Genomic DNA, 17439 nt, shown 5'->3' with positions numbered 1-17439 from the left:
CACTGTCCCTCTATAAACTACTATGTACAGTACTTATAATAGAAAACCGACCGGAAGAAGCCTGCACTTCTCTTCCTAAACACTATTTAGCCTATTATCCCTACTCGTCTGTATCTGACCTAAATTTTCATCATCCTGAGAACTTACAAATCGAGGGGAGGGGAAATCTGCTGCCAACACTTTGCCTGCTCCGCGCTGGGGGGACCGGCAGAACCTACCCACTCGGAGGCTTGCGGTTCTCCATTACCCCCAGCACCCGTTAGGGCTGGTTCTGGAACAGGCAGGGGGGCTGAAAAAGAACAATTAGAATTCACTATATACTACTAATACCACTATCTCTATTTTGGTTAAATTATTCGTCAGGCTAGAAATATGATTAACATACTAGATGATAACATGTCTAATAATTTCTTGAATAATTAACTAATGTTTCGTTGTCTCCTGACCAAGACAAACATCTCTGACTGGTATTGCACTGAACCTTCCTACACGAAATAACGAAAAGAACGTCGATCATGTGTGCGGGTACTCATCCAACGCTTGAAGGGCGTGCAGAGCCGATGAGCACCAACATATCCAGCAGTAGAAGGCTCGATCGTCGAACTGTAGATGAAGCAGAAGCAGAGGCGTTTGCAGACAGTGACGATGTTTATTTCCTAACTTATCCATAGCGAGTACAAAGTAGCTATCCAAAGTGAAACGGGAGAAATCGCAGTTTGTAACCAAAAAGCGAAAACTCTTTGAGTGGGGTCGGGCTAAATGACCAAAAGTTTCGCCTGATGTGGGACTTGAATCAAACGCATGGCGAACAAAAAACAATTGAGGAATGAGGAGACAGGCCACTGGTGCCGGTATTTGCCGGTATTTGGCAGCGTTGCCAACGGTAACACAGGTAACTCATTTGACTATTGATTTTTACCTGCAGCATTGGTAAGGTAACGCTGACAGTTAAAATTACCCACTTAGTGGGTAAATATGTGGGGATATAGTTCGGGCTGGTCAGTGACCAGGGCTAATTCAGGTGTTCAGGGAGTGTATTGCAATATATGTACTAATATTGAAACATAATGAAATAATGATCATCACTAATACGTACAAGAAATATACTTCAACAAATGGTGTGAAATTTGAGGTGATCCAAAACGACTTCAGGTTGCTTTACTATTGCAAAGACAAGTGCAAAGCACAACACAATACTTACTTTGATATCATCCACAGCTAATAAGGCACAGGCAGCAACAATAGGCGACCCTCTGAGGAGGTGCCAGTGAGCAACTAGTCGAGCACACTCCAACGTCCGTTCTTGTACTTGACTTGTGCCATTCATTTCCATCGAAGATCCTCTGGGAGGTACGTCAGGCGGGGGTCCCTTACGGCTATTTCTATTCATTTTACTTAGAGCCACACACTCTGAGAAGGCCTTATCAAGATGGCCTGAAAAGTTAGTCAGTAAAATAAATACCCATTCATCATAAGGACCAATTATTGATGTTTGCTACCACGTCAATGCTGCACATTACAAGCTTTTGAAAACAACCCATTCCAACAAGAAAAGTTAGGATAAGTTAGATGGGAATTTGGGATGTTATATGCTAAATACAGTTTACTCAGTAAAAGAGCATTCACAATTTTAAAACATGACATGCAGTCATATTTTGCAGTAACTATTTAAAAGTTGCAAATAAGACCCCATGCATAATTCCACAGTTGCATCTACATATTGGTTTGAAAAATAACAAGATGATGATGCTTACCGAATTTCAAAATCTTTTCTGTCAAAATTCTTCAGAGAAGTTGAGTCTACTCTGATGTACAGAAATACTTAATATACATACTAGTACACAATCATGCTGAACTTGCAACATTTATAGGGAAGTAGAAGCCAATAAGGAAAAAATTCAGTGTGAATTTATAAGGAGGTAAAAGCCAATAGAAAAAAGTTCAGTGTTAAGTATGTAGAGTATCTTTTGATCCAACAATTAATAATTCAATCTAAAATTAGTAAAGAAAAATAATTTGACTGAAAGGAATGCATAATTAGATATAAATGCTACTACTACTACTACAAGTGATTTCATGAAAATCATGTTTAGTATTATAGTACAAATAATCACTTGTAAATTATCTCAAATATAGTGTAACGGTTGCAAATGCACGTCACTTGTTCAATACAAATTTCTGCAAGCATTATGCACTTGAAAACTGTGTCTGACGTAAAAGAACAACTGTGACTTGCCATGTCAATTTCCAGGTTGTTTTAAGTCTACTATCTTGATATACTGCGCCAGCCTATATTAATTCTTTCAATTAATCCTGTAATGTACCAATTCTTCTAGGTCATCCTAAATACAGTACAGCGCACAACACTCTCCCTCTCTCTAAACCAGATTCATTATTACCTATTAAGAAGTTTGGTGAGACCTGTGAGTAAAAATACTTAAATTATGTATACTGGCACTTTAGACCGGGAGGAGTAGCCCATCCACGGTCAGCAAAGGGTTGAGAAGAGTACAAAATGACAGGAAGAACAGGCTACATGAGAGAGACAGGCCATGGAAGATTCTTTTGGGATTTTGTACTAAGCAAGCAGCCATAATACCTGTGCAGCAGACAAGGGAAGTTTGGAGTTGTGTTGAGATTGCATCTTGATCACTTCAACTCTACAAGTTGAGATGACATTTTAAATGCAACCAGCAGGACTTTGGGCTTAGTAAGGTGAGTAGTTAACGCAACTTCCCTTTATTCTACAATGAGATAAGGCCAAATAAGTTTGTATTACAACCTCTATGGTTTCTTTGGAACAACTAGTTTATATAAACATCTGTGACCAGTCAGTTATATCTTCAGTGCAAGTGGGTGGAAAGTCAACAGCCGCCAGTAACACCCCCCCCAAAGAAAACAGTTTTGTCGTAGGTGCATTTACACTCCCTGACCCAGGAGAGGGAAAACTTCTCTAAGACAATAATACAGCTGCCTCAAGGTATTGTATTTTACACATTTCAAAGTCTACCTCTAAATAAGCTTGAGGAATTAACAGGTTTGACAAAGGAAAAAACCTCCCTATTAGTTGCTGTCGAGTCCTTTCCAGGGTCTATCCGGAGCTCCATGGTGACCAGACTAATTTCAAAGAACTCTATTCAATGGTCTTGTGGTCATTGTGGTCATAATTTTGATAAAAAAAACATTATAACAAGTGATGGAGTATAATGGACTCGGGATAAGAGGGCACTTTCTATTACCCTCAGCCATGAAAAATACTGCTACTTGCCATCTCTTTTTTATTTACATTGTAGGCTTTTTATATTTTTTCTTTCATTACCCGTATATTTCGGCGTATAAGTCGATCCTTAAACCCCAAAAAATCATACCAAAAATTAGGGGTCGACTTATTTAACGGTAACAAAGAGTGAATCTTTATTATTTTGGCATATCGGTACAAGGAAAAATCCAGGCTTTACAGTTGGCTAATAGCAATGACAGACCTTGTTTGAGGTACTAGGTATGTATGTAAATACCCAGCATTACAAAATTTCACACTGTAATAGACAATAATAATACATTAGAACATCCATTACCTTAAATAAAATGAAAAAAATCAAGTAACTTGAAGAAACCCCAATCGCACAGCAAGTGTAAAACATTGCAGAGCCATTTGTAGTACCGTAATTTACATTACACTCGAGTAACGTATCTTTTCGTTTCGTCATTTCTAATCATATTTCTTGCCGGTATTTCATCTTTTATATATTACACAGATTTTGTTAATATACCGAGTATATTACCTGTATTTCATACGAGTATATTACCTGTATTTCATATGGTAAAAGAAGAGCAACATCTGTACCGTAATAACATTCAGGTTATTGTATATGATACGTTTTACCCTGCTGCTTATTTTGAGCGTACGGTTGGCCTCACATTTATAGGTCGATAATATACCGATATTAGTTAAAATCATAAAAATTTACTCAGAATTGGGGGGTCGACTTATCTTCCGTCGACTATACGCCGAAATATACGGTATGTATCCTTACAGTATCATAGGTACCCTTTTCATCGAAGCAGAGAGTCAAGATAGCTGAGAAAATGGAGAGGGGAGCATTTGAAATTAATCTTTCACCCACTATCCAACTATCCAACAGCATGTCATCTACAGCAATAAATAAAGTTTCAAGATCCCCCCAATTAAACCCATTTTCAACATTTTTTTGGTCATAAGGGATTGCAAATGTCAATAATAACACTATAAACCTTTGATAGTTTACAGTACAAAACCTATAGCTAGTACATATCCATTACAATAATTCAGAGATGTTAGAGATATCCCCCCAACAAGAAACCCACCATCTGCAAGCTTTAGACTGAAGTTTTTATAAAAAAAAAAAAAAAAAAAAAAAAAAAAAGACTAAAAAAAGACTAACCATTAACCTACATAGCCTAACAATTTGATTCAAAGTGGGTAACCATATTACATGGTACATACTTGGAAAATAAAAAATGCTTCAGGTACTGCAAAAAGAAAAGATATACACAGGCAGTCCCTGGCTTATGACGGGTTTGGCTCACGACATTCCAAGCTTACAACGCTTTTCAATTATATTTATCAGAAATTATTTCTAGGGTTACAACGCCTACAACGCTGATCTGGCTGAAGAACTATGACTCCAAAATGCAAAATAATCAATATTGAAGGTTTTTTTTTTTTTGATGAAAAATCCAATAAGAATGCAGTTTTACATATATTTTAATGCACCCAAAGGCATTAAAAGTTAAGGTTTTCTTAGGATTTTTTGATGATGTTCCAGCTTACAAACGCGTCTCAAGAAAGGGATTTTTTTTTGACGAAGGAAAAACTCTATTTTCTGGGTGATTGGCTCGTGTCGCCCACTATGAAAAGGATCCTTAATATCATTCTTTTCTAGGTAAAATTATCTAAAATTACCAGAGAAAAAAAACAAAATTAAGAAAATGTCAGTAAAACTGACTCGCTCACTCTTAAAAAAGAAGTGTCGGTATGGCAATAGGGGGCGAGTGGGAACACTACCACGAGACATTCACCAATTAGACCTTCCAATCAGAATCCCACAAGAGAGAGCTGATACCAACGGGCGGATGCGGCCGCTACTACTACTACTAGAGGATGCCACGGACCAGCAGCGCCCCTAGCGGCGGTCATCCTTAATCTAAGAACATCTTGTCCCTGCAGGGGGGGGCAATCAATACAGGGTGGGTTTCATAGGGCGACACGAGCCAATCACCCAGAAATAGATTTTTCCTTCGTCAAAATCCCTTTTCTGGGCTCAGCTCGTGTCGGCCTATGAAAAGAGTACCAGAGAAACAGACAAGATGGGAAAAAAGGACAAATGAAAAAATCAGTTGTAAAAATGAGGGATATAATATAAGTAAATCAGTTATTACAGACATATAAACTAAGTACTTAGGCTAACTTATTTTAACGAATGATAAAAGAAAGTTAGTAATGTAAAGTACTTAAAATTACAGTAAACATAGTAAATTACAATAATGCAGTGTAATTTTTTAACAAAATGGATTTACTTAGATAACTTATTTACAAAATATACAAACACATTTGTGTCCTCCCTAGCATAAAAAATAAGGGTAGGTACACTGAAGTACATTATCAGTACATAGTGTGGATGTCCCTAGCAAAAAATAAGGGAGGACAATCCACTAATATGATCTCAGCGGCTAAGGCTAGGATATCCGAGTAGCATGGCGATAGGGTGAGGCATGTTGGATGAGGTAGGTAGAGAGGAGACCTGGATCTATACTACGACTACTATACAGTATCAGGAGAAAACAATGTTTCCGCTGCTACTGCAGAAATTTTAAAGATTCCAAGGACTTTAGATAATGACGTTTAAAGGGACTGTCGGAGATTTCCATCCAGTATACTTTTTAAGATCCTCAAAGTTCATATGTTGAAAGTAATTAATTGAGGTGGCTACTCCCCTGATGTCATGGTGCTTTTGGGAAATGATTCAGGATTGGCTTGTTTAATGAAGTAAAGGATTTGTTGTCTAATACCTTTTACTGATAAAGTACCACCTTTTTCTCTCATGAAGAGAGAACCTGAGGATCTTGAGGATGTACGAGATAGAAAGGCTCTTAAAGTTGATACTGGCGGTGGCGAGAGAAGAAGGGTCCCCTTGCCCGGAAGTTGGGGATGGAAAAAAACGTTTTTCCCAGGGGCCCTTGCCCCCCCAACCTTAGGCAAGAGGGAATCCCTCCATTTTGTTTTTAGCCCAAAAAACTCGTCAACGATCCGGAGCAAGCAGAAATTCTCTGAGAGGGAAGGGAATTCCACAATGACCGCATCTTCTGGAGAGCCGACAGTTCTGAAATTCTAGCTCCTGAAGCTAGGCTTAATAAGAATAATGTCTTTCTAAGAAGCATTATGAATGTACAAGACGAGTTGTCAGTATTCTGAAGCTAGTTTGGAGGACATCATTTAAGAACCATGAAACTGCAGTAGGCCTTTGAGAAGGTCTAAGTCTAGCACAGCTTTAGGGATAGAACGTGAAAATAAGATTCAGTCAGATCTATCTGGAAACCTAACTGAAGATCTTCTTCAAAGCCGATTTATGAGTAGTAATAGTGCTAGCTGCTAAACCTTTTTCAAACAAGGATCTGAAAAAGGATATAGCTAAATTAACTGTCATGGTTGTAGTGTTTGATTCTTTCAGGAAGGATGCTAATTTTTTAACAGCTGAGTCATATTGTCTAATAGTTGACTCTCTCTTATCTGATTCTAGGAAGAGGATATTTTGTGGATCAATGTTTAGCATCTTTATTAGCCGCAAACTTCATGAAGTCCATAAAGTTAGGGTCTGAAGAATTCCTGAGGAAGCGAACACAGTCCTCATTTGTACTGATTGTGACAGCTTGGGATTGGGAATCCGTTGAGGTCGGAGACCCAATTTCCAGAAAGCAGAGGATACCAGTTGCTCTTGGGCCAGGTCCGGAGCAAATCAGAGCTACTATTCCCTTTGAAAGTCCTCAGCTTGCTCAAGACTTTCAAGAAGAGATTCACTGGAGGAAAAGCATAAATTTTTCTCCACTGATCCCAATCTAACGACAGGGGCGTCCTCCCGTGGCATAAGCCAGAGGGTCCAGGTTGGGGGCCACATAGCAAGGGAGCTTGTGGTTTGCTTGTGAGGCGAAGAGATCTACTTGGAGAAACCTGGACTCTCCGGCAATATTCCACCGGAATGACCCGTCGTCTAGGGGCCACCATTCTGATTTCAGAGGGACTGACGGGACAAAGCGGTCTGCTATCACATTTCTTACCCCCGCCAGGTGAGTGCGGACAGATGCCATTTGTGTTTGTTGCTAGGGCAAGATGGCTATCATGACATGGTTCACATGCTTGGATTTGGACCCTCCTCTGTTGATGCAATGAACTACCACTGCACTGTCCAAACTAGTCTTAGATGAGACTTTTTCGGGGAAGCAGTCTCTTCAAGGTAAGAAATACTGCCATTGCTTCCAGAACGTTTTATGTGGAGCTGTTCGTAATTGAACTGACCAAAGTCCCCCTGAACCTGTTTGAACTGAAGAAAATATCCCCCCCCGCACCCGGCCCGGGGACAGGGAGGCATCCGTGTGAATGGTTAACACTGGGAAGGGGATATTGAAGGGGTACCCGCTTGGCTAAGTTTCTTTTACTTTTGACCCATGGACGGAGTTGATTGCGAAGGATCTGTGGAATTACTGACAACTTGTCTCGAGATTTGGCGTTTGCTCTCGATCGCCAAACTCGATTTATATCTTTTAGCCCTTGCTTTCATTCAGGAGGATATCTGTCACTGAAGCAAACTGAAGGGACCCTAGGATTCTTTCCTGGCTTCTCCTTGATGTTTGCTTGCATTTGAGAAAATGTCTGACAGACTTGCTATTCTTTCCGTTTGGCCACTGGAATTGACAGATTGTGGGAAGACAAATCCCATTGGATTCCTAGCCACTGAAAACGAGACCTCGGAGTAAGTCTGGATTTCGTTTTGTTTATCTTGGAAAACCCCACCCCGATGGTTCCAGAAAGTGAAAAAAAAACTAACCTTTTTTGGTGGCTTTGAGGCATTCCTCGACTGTTTGGTGCCCAGATCAACCAATCGTCGAGGTATGCTGCTATCATTATTCCCTGAGCTCTCAATTGCTGTACAAACTACTTCTGCTATTTTCGTGAATACCCTGGGGGCTACATTCAGACCGAAGGGCATCACTTTGAATGAGAATGTCTGATTTCCTAGCCTGAATCCTAGGAATGGGCGGAAGTGTCTGGCTATAGGGATATGATAGTATGCGTCTGTAAGATCGATGGGAGCATGTGACGGCTCCACGAGGAAGTAATGTCCTTACTTGCGAGAGGGTAAGCATCTTGAACTTGTCGCAACGAATGAGAGAGTTTAGCCTTGACAAGTCTAAGATTACCCTTCTTTTTGTTGAGCCTTTCTTTGGCACGCTGAATAAGCGACCTTGAAATTTTAGATGCTTGACTCTCGCAATAGCTCCTTTCTGAAGGAGTTCCTCCGCATAATCTGTCAATTCCTTTGATGGTACCTTGGCGGAATGATTTGATTGGAGGGGGATCTTTGATCAACTCCAACCCAATCCCTTGGACACTATGCTCTGTGCCCAATTGCTGAACCCCCACCCTGTGACGGAAGAGAAACAGCCTCCCTCCTAACCCTGGGGAGCCTCATTGTTGATGGGCGGGTTGACCACCACGCCCTCCTCTGAACTGCTTACTCCTTGTCGCCCTCCCTGCGCCACGCTGGCGAAAGTAGCCTCTCGCCCTACCTCTCGATTGTCTATTAAAGGGAGGTAGGCCTGACCTTCATACATAGGGTTGAAGGCCGGCGAGAGTGCGTAGGAGGTCGAAGGTTGTGACTGAGGGAGACAGCAGGAGGATGGGCTGGTTCTGCTTTGATGTAGAAGGTTGTCCCTGTTGGGTAACCGGGACGTCCTGAACGAATTGCTGCTGTTGCTGGGTGTTTCTGGTAAGGCTGGAACCTTTTACCAGACTTCTTTGGTTTCTTACCAGCAGTGGGGACGGGTTCTTGCTTCCTCTTAGATGAGATACCCCACCTAGCTCTAAGGCTCTGGTTGAGCCTAGCAGCCTTGTGGTGTACCTCATTTACAGCGGACTCTGGGAAGAGATCCGCTCCCCCACATGCTGGAAGCCAGGAGTCTATTAGGTTCGTGCCTAATAGTGCACTCCTGCAGAACGTGCTTTCGGCAATTTCCTCCTAGCTTGAAGAAGTCGAAAGCATCCGTCTGAACCGTCTGAAGCTGGGACTTGGCCAAAATCTTAAACAAAGGTTCCGTGCCATACGAGAGAGCAGCCATCTCTGTGATAATCAGAGAATTGAGGGACCTGCCAAACCTAGTTCGAGCGTCGAACTCCGCCTGAATCAAGGAATCAGGCAGCCTTGGGAGCTTTTCGCCGAACTGGTCCATGGCGCAGTCCGGTTTTGAGCTTACCAAGCGTGAACGTGGCTGGCAAGTTCTCCCACAATTCTCCGAAAGCTGGGGAAGAGCCGGAGAAGTAGACTCTGCTTCCTTAGCTGTGGCATGGGCTCATCCTTGAGGACTGCCTGAAGAGTCGTTTCTACTATTTTTGTAGCGAACGGAAGAGAAAAAAGCCTCCTCCTCCGTCGCAAAAAATAGTGAAAGGACTCTTTGAAAGCCTGGAGCTGGTGTTGGTACACTCCCCCAGTCCTCAAGGCAGTGAACCCATTCGCAATTGAGCATGATCTCTTACTGTAGAGAAAACGTTCTCCCTGGGAGATCTTGTTCCTCCCTAGTAAGCGCCGCTACGGTCAGCCTAGCATAGCCAATGAAAGGCTGCGTCAATCCCGGAGGATAAAACTCGAAGTCCTCAATCCTTCGAGTTCCACACTCCGGGATAGAGATCATACCATCCTTAAACGGAGCGTAAGCGGCCACTCTCCATGGGTTCTCCATGGAGAAAGCTGGTAGTGACTCATAGGGTGGAAGCTGGAAAATACCAGCACTTGTTACTGGGGAGACTGGAAGAGGGACCTGAGAGAGCCCAGCTACTCGGTCCTCATTCCTCTCTAACTCTGTTAGAGAGATCTTGGATGGACTGGCCCCGCTGAGACAGAGTGCTCGACAGTTTTGTGCGAACATCTGCTCGAACTTTGTTCCTAGGTGGGCGGAGACTTGAGAGCCAACCATCTCACCCCCCACCTGTTGCATCACCACTGCTGAGAAAGCAGTGGGATCAAAGGTGCTAGGTCCCGCTACTCCAACCGGCGTTACCGGAGTGGATGCGGTGGAGGCCGGAGAAAGCATTGGCTCGGCGGAGCGCGAGCCTTCTCCTTAGACTTGCTTCTGAGCTCTTTGAGTATGAAGAGCTCGGCTTGGCCTTCACCGCGTCAGCATAGGAAGTCGAAGACTTCTTAGCTGAAGAAGACGACGACGACTTTTTAGAAGTCGTCTTAACCAGGGTCTTCGGTTCTCTCTGTCCCTTCACCTTTGGGGTACAGAGAGAGCGGGAGAGCGGGTAGGGATCTCAGATCCCACAAAGCCTTGGAAAGAAGCAGTAGAAGAAGGGACAGGAGAGATCCAGGACGCTCCCAAGGAAAGACCTTGGGCACCCGACACACCTACCTCAACCAACAAATCCTCAGCACCTACCGCCATAGGCTCAATGTTAAGGTCCAAGGTTGCGACGTCCGGGACCGACTCTTGCGTGGCCACGACCCCGAAAGACTACTGCATCTCCTGCTGGATGGAGGCTATGAGAGGGGCTGCGGATATGGGGTCAACATACCCTGTTGACTTGCCACCGGGGAAGATCTGAACGGCCAGCTTCTTGTCTAAAATGTAAGGCTGGCCTTTGGCGGCGTTCTTCCCGAAGCCGCCCACCCACGCTTTCAGGGTTGCTAGAGCGACCTCCCTCACACCAGCAGCCTGAAAGAAAAGGCGAAATGAGCTTCTAATGGCGGGACGGGGTTAACAAGCTTATGTCTAAGAGTTGTTAGTAAAACGATAAAAAAGTCTATAATCGACTTTACCCCCTCCACCAGCTGACTGGCCAGGTCGTAACAGATGGCGCAGGCTTCCGGGTGCCAGACGATCATATCGTTGTAAGGCCGTGGCACACGGAGCGTGAGACCTGCACTCATCGTGGGCGCAGGGGTCGTACAACGTCGCGTTGCATCCAAGGACCTGAACAGTTGGTAGCCTGTAAGTGGAAAGATACATAAGTATCAAGGAGAACACTTACAGCCTAACAGTTGCTCCTCGCTGGTGCCGGAGCGAGAAAGTTAGATTAAACCAGAGCCCCGCCATCATATACGTGTGGTAGTAATATGGTTGGTTGTCCTAGGCTACGCCGGAGACAAGAGATAGAATCCAACCAGGTGTGGTGGTGAAATGAAACCACGACGGATAACGGCGGAGATGGTATACATATAAATAAATAAAATTATAGAAATCAGGTCGACAACTAGGGTATATTCCTTAAAATAACAATAATTATCAAACCTTTCCCCTCCCGTCTACTAGAAGAGTGCCCGGGTAAGAAGCAAGCTCCCTTCCGGTAGCGGGGGAGAAAGGTAAGGATATAGTAGGCAAGCAATCGACCACTAGTAGTGACCACCCCGCCCGCTGGCGGAGCCAGTAATCTATAACCAAAGGTGCCCCGGCTGCGGCGGAAGGCTCCGTTCGTTACAGAGAGGGAAGGTGGCTGAGCAACTGGGGAAGGGGGGGGAGAGTCTCGGCGTAACACGGCGGGAGAGAGAGAGGGGGGGGGGGTGGCCTGGCCTACCTCCTCCCCGTCCCAACAACTACCCGCTCGGTGACCCGGTACCCGATGAGTGGTCCCGCCCTATACCCCCCGCTGGGGAGGAACCCCTGGCCTCCTCAGAGAGGGAGGGTGGGAGGAAGGCAACTGAGGTTGTCATGGCAACCAAGGGGTCCCCCAGACGCCTCCCTATACCTGGTAGGGAGGGAAGGGGAAGGGTAAGGTGCGATGGAACACGTGACCGCAAGTGGCCTAAGCCGCGATAGCAACACAACCGTGGAAGGGCCACGTGAACCAGGCTGTACCAATACATGGGACATGCACCTAGGCCTAGCCTAACACCCTAAATAGAACTAAAATTACATCGTAAAGATGGAAAAGACACTTTTAGTAGAAGAAAAAGAAGCCCAGGAGGAGGCAAACTGTTCCGAGGAACAGAAGCCTACTCGGAGCCAGCGATAGCCGATGAAGAGCAAGAGCCGGGATGCTGGGCTGAACTTAGACAGAATAGCCCTAAATACCAAACTAAGAGAAATGGTAAAAGGGCTAACCTAGCTAAAAGGCGATGTAAAAAACGATGAACGTGATATAGTAAGCCCATAAGTATAAGAAGTCCCAGTATGGAAGACCGGGAATTCTTAACGAGGCAGCATGGAGCCGCCACGAGTCGACCGGGAAACCGTATATGACCTATTAGAAGGAAAAATACTGGTTCCTCGGAAGACTAAAATAACAGTAAAACACTACTTATGAGGCACTTAACTTAGCCGTTGCGATGGCAGCACGTTCCATGACGGATGATGAGATAAATCCCGAGAAAAGAGCACAAGCAAGAAAATGCGTACGAACGCTGGCGCTAATAATAATTAAGGATGTCTGCTAGGGGCGCTGCTGTCCGTGGCGTCCTCTAGTAGTAGTAGTAGCGGCCGCATCGCCCGTTGGTATCAGCTCTCTCTTGTGGGGATTCTGATTGGAAGGTCTAATTGGTGAATGTCTCGTGGTAGTGTTCCCACTCGCCCCTATTGCCATACCGACACTTCTTTTTAAGAGTGAGCGAGTCAGTTTTACTGACATTTTCTTAATTTTGTTTTTCTCTGGTAATTTTTTTTTAGATTAATTTTTTACCTAGAAAGAATGATATTAAGGTCCTTTTCATAGGCCGACACGAGCTGAGCCCAGAAATGGAACCCTGTCGTAACCTGGGGACTGCCGATTTTATGAGATAGAACTTGTATCTTTCATGCCCTCTATACAGCGTTTTCTCTCAACTCTAGTAATATTTTTGTTTATTTTTCCTAATGTATTGTGTCCATTTTTTGTCTTTTTATGGCTACTAGTGTCGCTCAGTGTTATTACTCTTCTCACAGATGTTGCTGCCTCTTTAGTCTATTTGTTATTGTAGCATTAGATATCTAAGGAGAAATAAGAGGGGAATGTAGTGTTTTAGCTCTTAGGAATCTCTGTTACTGACAGATATTGCCAACCAAGTCTGTACAGCCTGACTGCCCCATTTGAACCAAAGATTTAGACTAAATAGGACAATAGCTCTCATTTACATAAAACAAACTATTAAGAACATCCCATTTTCAAAAGGAAACTCACGTTAGTTGAACAATTTTAGCTCATAAATGTCAATGATTGATAATTTATATACAATTACTTTCCTATACTTTCCTATGGAACAAAGTAAGACATGCAGTGAATCATGCCAGTACTAAAGGAATACAAAAATTTACAATCTGGATAAAGTGAGTACTAAATGACAGCTCTGTTTTGAAGACATTACGTTTATGCGGGTGCAAAATCAACTTGTTTTTTTTTTCAGTGGAAGCTTAAAGCTGGTCACTGTGCACCAGCTAATTTGCTAGCTCTTAAAACTTCAACTCTGTGATGTGATCTATTCAGCTTACTTCCTGCAATTCTATAATACTCAAGAGAGTCAGCAACAAAGGCCTAGTGATGCATGTGCCGCAACAGCACTAGGCAGTGTCTCAAACTCATGCAAATATTGATATAAGTCTATAAGAATTACAATACATAATCTATAGTACTGAATATTCATTGTAATTGATCTCTTTGGACAACAAAATGAAATGTTTTACAAAGGATAGAGTGGTAACTCAAAAGTACATATTTTTTACTTATCACTTGCTTGGTCAATGAAATGACATAACAGATATAAAATATATTTGTGGTATCATTTAATAAAGAGAAAAAGGAAAGATTTTTCTAAATATCAGCACGCTTCTGAGAATAAAAATAATTTATGGATACATCTGCCTTTATAAAGCAGCCTCTCTACATGAATAGTACACTAGGGTACTCTAGTCAAAACACTGATTCTATGAAACACGACATATACAGCCTTTGCTAAAAAAAGCCACAATGACACAAAGCTATGACTAGGAACAATTTAGTTCTCTAAACTGCAACAAACATCAATAACAGAGGTTCAAGCATTGCGCTGCTGGTTCACCTCTCGTGAAATTAAAGTTGTGTCACTTTTCTCTCTCTCTCTCTCATTCCAAGTGAGCATTGCCAGTGCAGTGACAACTTTCCGAAATAAGGGCACAGTTTACTCTACCTCGGCCAATGTGAAAATTGATGAGTTTATCTGCATCACGAGTGGCCAAGAGGTACGGGACACACGCTTCGTTATCATCAGTCAAAAGCTGCTCTGCATGCCTTAGGGTTTGAGGTTAGTGGTCATTAGGGCAGTTAGGAAGGAAGATGTTATGAGGATAAAAACATGGGGTTACATATAAAGCAAAAGGACTTAAAAGAGAAAAATCATGAAAAACTCTTTCGTCTAGCTACAAAAAGATGAGAAAAATGGGACAATTTGATTTATACTGTATTGATGCAGCACACTAGAGAGATAAGCAAAACATAAACAAGAATAAAATCAACCAATTTTGGGCTTTTGAATTGCTCTTGCAACAATGAAGCTAATCAAAATATTACACCTCCACTCCTACATAATGAATGTGACATACAAGAGCTACAAATAATAATCATAATAAACATTGAAATTCATTAGATTTTACTCCTCTAACTAAACACTTGGCAGAATATTAAAGGAAAAGAAACCATTGACCTGAAAGACTATTACTAAAATTTTCTTCAATCTAAATATGAAAGACAAGACATAAGCATTCTGTAACTGTCATACTGGCATCTGATACAAATTTCTCACAATACCTGTAATATGACTTCACTAAACATTATTCAATAATCACACAATATCCAAGAAAAGAACATCATGTTTTAATTATCATAAGAGCATTGTAATGACCAAACCTCTCTACTTACCATGGTCTATATAACAGTAATATCTACGGCCAAAATTAAGTAAAATCATCTTCATTTAGCAATTGGATACTTGGGAGAATTAACAAAACTTTAATCCCTTCAGGTTACCAATCCGATAATGTTTGCAAAACCACAAAAATAAATTAATATTCACCTATGGGCAATAATTCCGAGCAGACAATAAATTCTCATGAGCCTAAATTGTTCATCACTGCAAGACGGTATTATGCCAAAACCCATAATTAGTATTATACACTTGTCTATGAGACAGCCTCCTTTTCCTAGATTAAAAGCAAAATTTTTTACTATCCACACTATGTAGGGTTCACCTTTTCACGAACCAAGCGCTCTACGCTCCACTCTTTGTATGTGCCTCTGTTCATGTTTTTTTTATTTACTGGGTGTTTGTTTATACAGTCCCACAATCAGCAGAAAATGGAATTTTCCAAGTAGCTCACATTTATGGCTTGGCTAAAGTATGGACTTCTGGTAATCTAGTAAAGTGAACAAGAATGACAAAAATCCTCATTACGTACTATGGAATGTACATCATGATGAGGACTTAGTACATCAAAACAACTGAGAGAACAAGTGAATCATATTTTGGTATTTATTAACAACATTTGTGCATTTAATCTTTCATGCAAAATTGGATTTGGGTAAAATTTTGACTTCACTGTAAATGGCTTTGTCTACTACTATATTAAGAAATAATTTTCTGATTGGCTACAGTATGTATCATAATAATTACTAAGAGCATAAATTTTTACACCAATAATCCCCTGCAGAGACTACCATAAACTACTGTATAAGAAGTTCCCCTAACCAAACTCCCACACTATTATTTACCATACATGTAATTACATATTACAAAGATTACCTTGGCTACTGTCAAATAGATTTTATGGAACACAGTTCCATTTCTAATTCTAAAAATATGTTGCTGAAAATCACAAAAAAGCATGTTTATCAAAACGTTGAATCAAAATGGTCCACCCAAACAGATAAAATTTACAAATTAAGTCAAATACTAGGAACATTTATTGATAATAAAGGTAAGTACTCAGGTTATCACCATTATTATAGCAATATTAAAGGATCAAAATCATTCTGGAATCATTCACAATTGCTCGTCAGAATTTTGCTTTATTTATTAACCATGCAATACATTTACCATTCTGCTGAAAATGACGTCAACTATGGAAATAATCTCATATAATTTCCACAATAATCTTCTAATATCTATCCAAGACTTTAAACCCACTTCACAGAATTCTGACTATGTTCCAGGCTATCACCCACTTCAAAACATTCAGACTATATTCCAGGTAATACAATAATGTAAAAAATTGGGCATGGCTAAATACCAGAAGAAAGGGCCTATTCAGCTTGAACAAATGCACACAAAATTATGAAAATGATATCTCCTCACCTAGCAACAAGTTTTCTCCAGTAATCTACAGACACAGCTGGAGCCAGAGCAAGGGCGTGATCCCACTGATGCAGACGGATCATCAGTTCACAGTACTGCTGGAGAGCACCACAGCGTAGATAGGATTCTGCAAGGGCCTCCTGGCTTTCGCTGGTAGAATATTTACGGCTGCCTACTCCGCTTCCCCGGTTGGAGTCAATCTCGTGCTCTGCTGCCATTGCCTGTTTATAAAAATGGTAATTCTCACAATAACCACAGACAGAAATTTCTCTTAAAAACTCAAAGCAGAGAGTCCATTGTAATCAGTTCAATCAAAAAAATGACTATTCACAAGGGTATTACAAATTTGATTATCTAAGTACTATCAAGCAGTTACAATGCTGTAATATGATTCCATTAAATTTCAAAATCTGTACCAAATTTGTCTTGTTTCTTAAAACGAATATATTACAGATCTTCAAAGGTTATACGTATAAGCTGCCACCTAGTACTAAATACCCAAAGAACCTTGCGCTCTTTTAGCTAAAAATTCAATGATCATACTTAGGGCCTCATGAAAACAAGGTCAAAAGTAGCACTCAAGTAAAGATCAATCATATGAACTTCATATCCAGAAATAATCTTAAAATCTATGCACTCACCAATGAACACTTAACGAGATGTGAATGATGCATTATGGACTGAGTGTAGTTTGGTGATAACTGAGATATTTTCTGTATGACCCTGAAGTACAAACACAAGGGTTCCCACAGATTCTTCACTCGGACATCACCCTGAAATAAGAGACTTTTTCAGCAAAAAACAATTTCCAAAAATCAACACAATTACAGTTATCACTACCAAATAACAAACAAGAAAATGTATAGTAAATGTGGCTGTTCCCCTTAGCATTGTATCAGTA

General features: G+C 41.6%; 2 protein-coding genes across 2 annotated transcripts in view; one reads left to right on the top strand and one right to left on the bottom strand.

Annotated features, from left to right (window-relative positions):
- The window catches only part of LOC135219150 (WD repeat-containing protein 17-like), a 188325-nt gene that overhangs the window by 80574 nt on the left and 90312 nt on the right, over nucleotides 1-17439 (top strand).
- LOC135213891 (WD repeat-containing protein 17-like) lies at nucleotides 1207-17244 on the bottom strand. The gene is made up of 3 exons (XM_064247990.1): nucleotides 17180-17244; nucleotides 16539-16759; nucleotides 1207-1434 (listed from the first exon to the last, which is right to left on the bottom strand). The coding sequence occupies exons 1-3, from the start codon at nucleotides 17210-17212 to the stop codon at nucleotides 1425-1427; spliced, it is 264 nt and encodes an 87-aa protein (XP_064104060.1). The 5' UTR covers nucleotides 17213-17244; the 3' UTR covers nucleotides 1207-1424.

This window comes from Macrobrachium nipponense, chromosome 19 (assembly GCF_015104395.2).
Source record: "Macrobrachium nipponense isolate FS-2020 chromosome 19, ASM1510439v2, whole genome shotgun sequence".
Classification (NCBI taxonomy): Eukaryota; Metazoa; Arthropoda; class Malacostraca; order Decapoda; family Palaemonidae; genus Macrobrachium; species Macrobrachium nipponense.
This window is presented reverse-complemented; position numbering and strand designations above follow the sequence as displayed.

What these genes read in the sequence shown, in the direction of transcription:
- LOC135213891 (XM_064247990.1), bottom strand. Translation starts at nt 17,212, where the DNA reads ATGCATCATTCACATCTCGTTAAGTGTTCATTG. An exon ending in ATCTCGTTAAGTGTTCATTG is followed by an intron (nt 16,760 to 17,179) that starts GTGAGTGCATAG and finishes TTTTATAAACAG; the next exon opens with GCAATGGCAGCAGAGCACGA.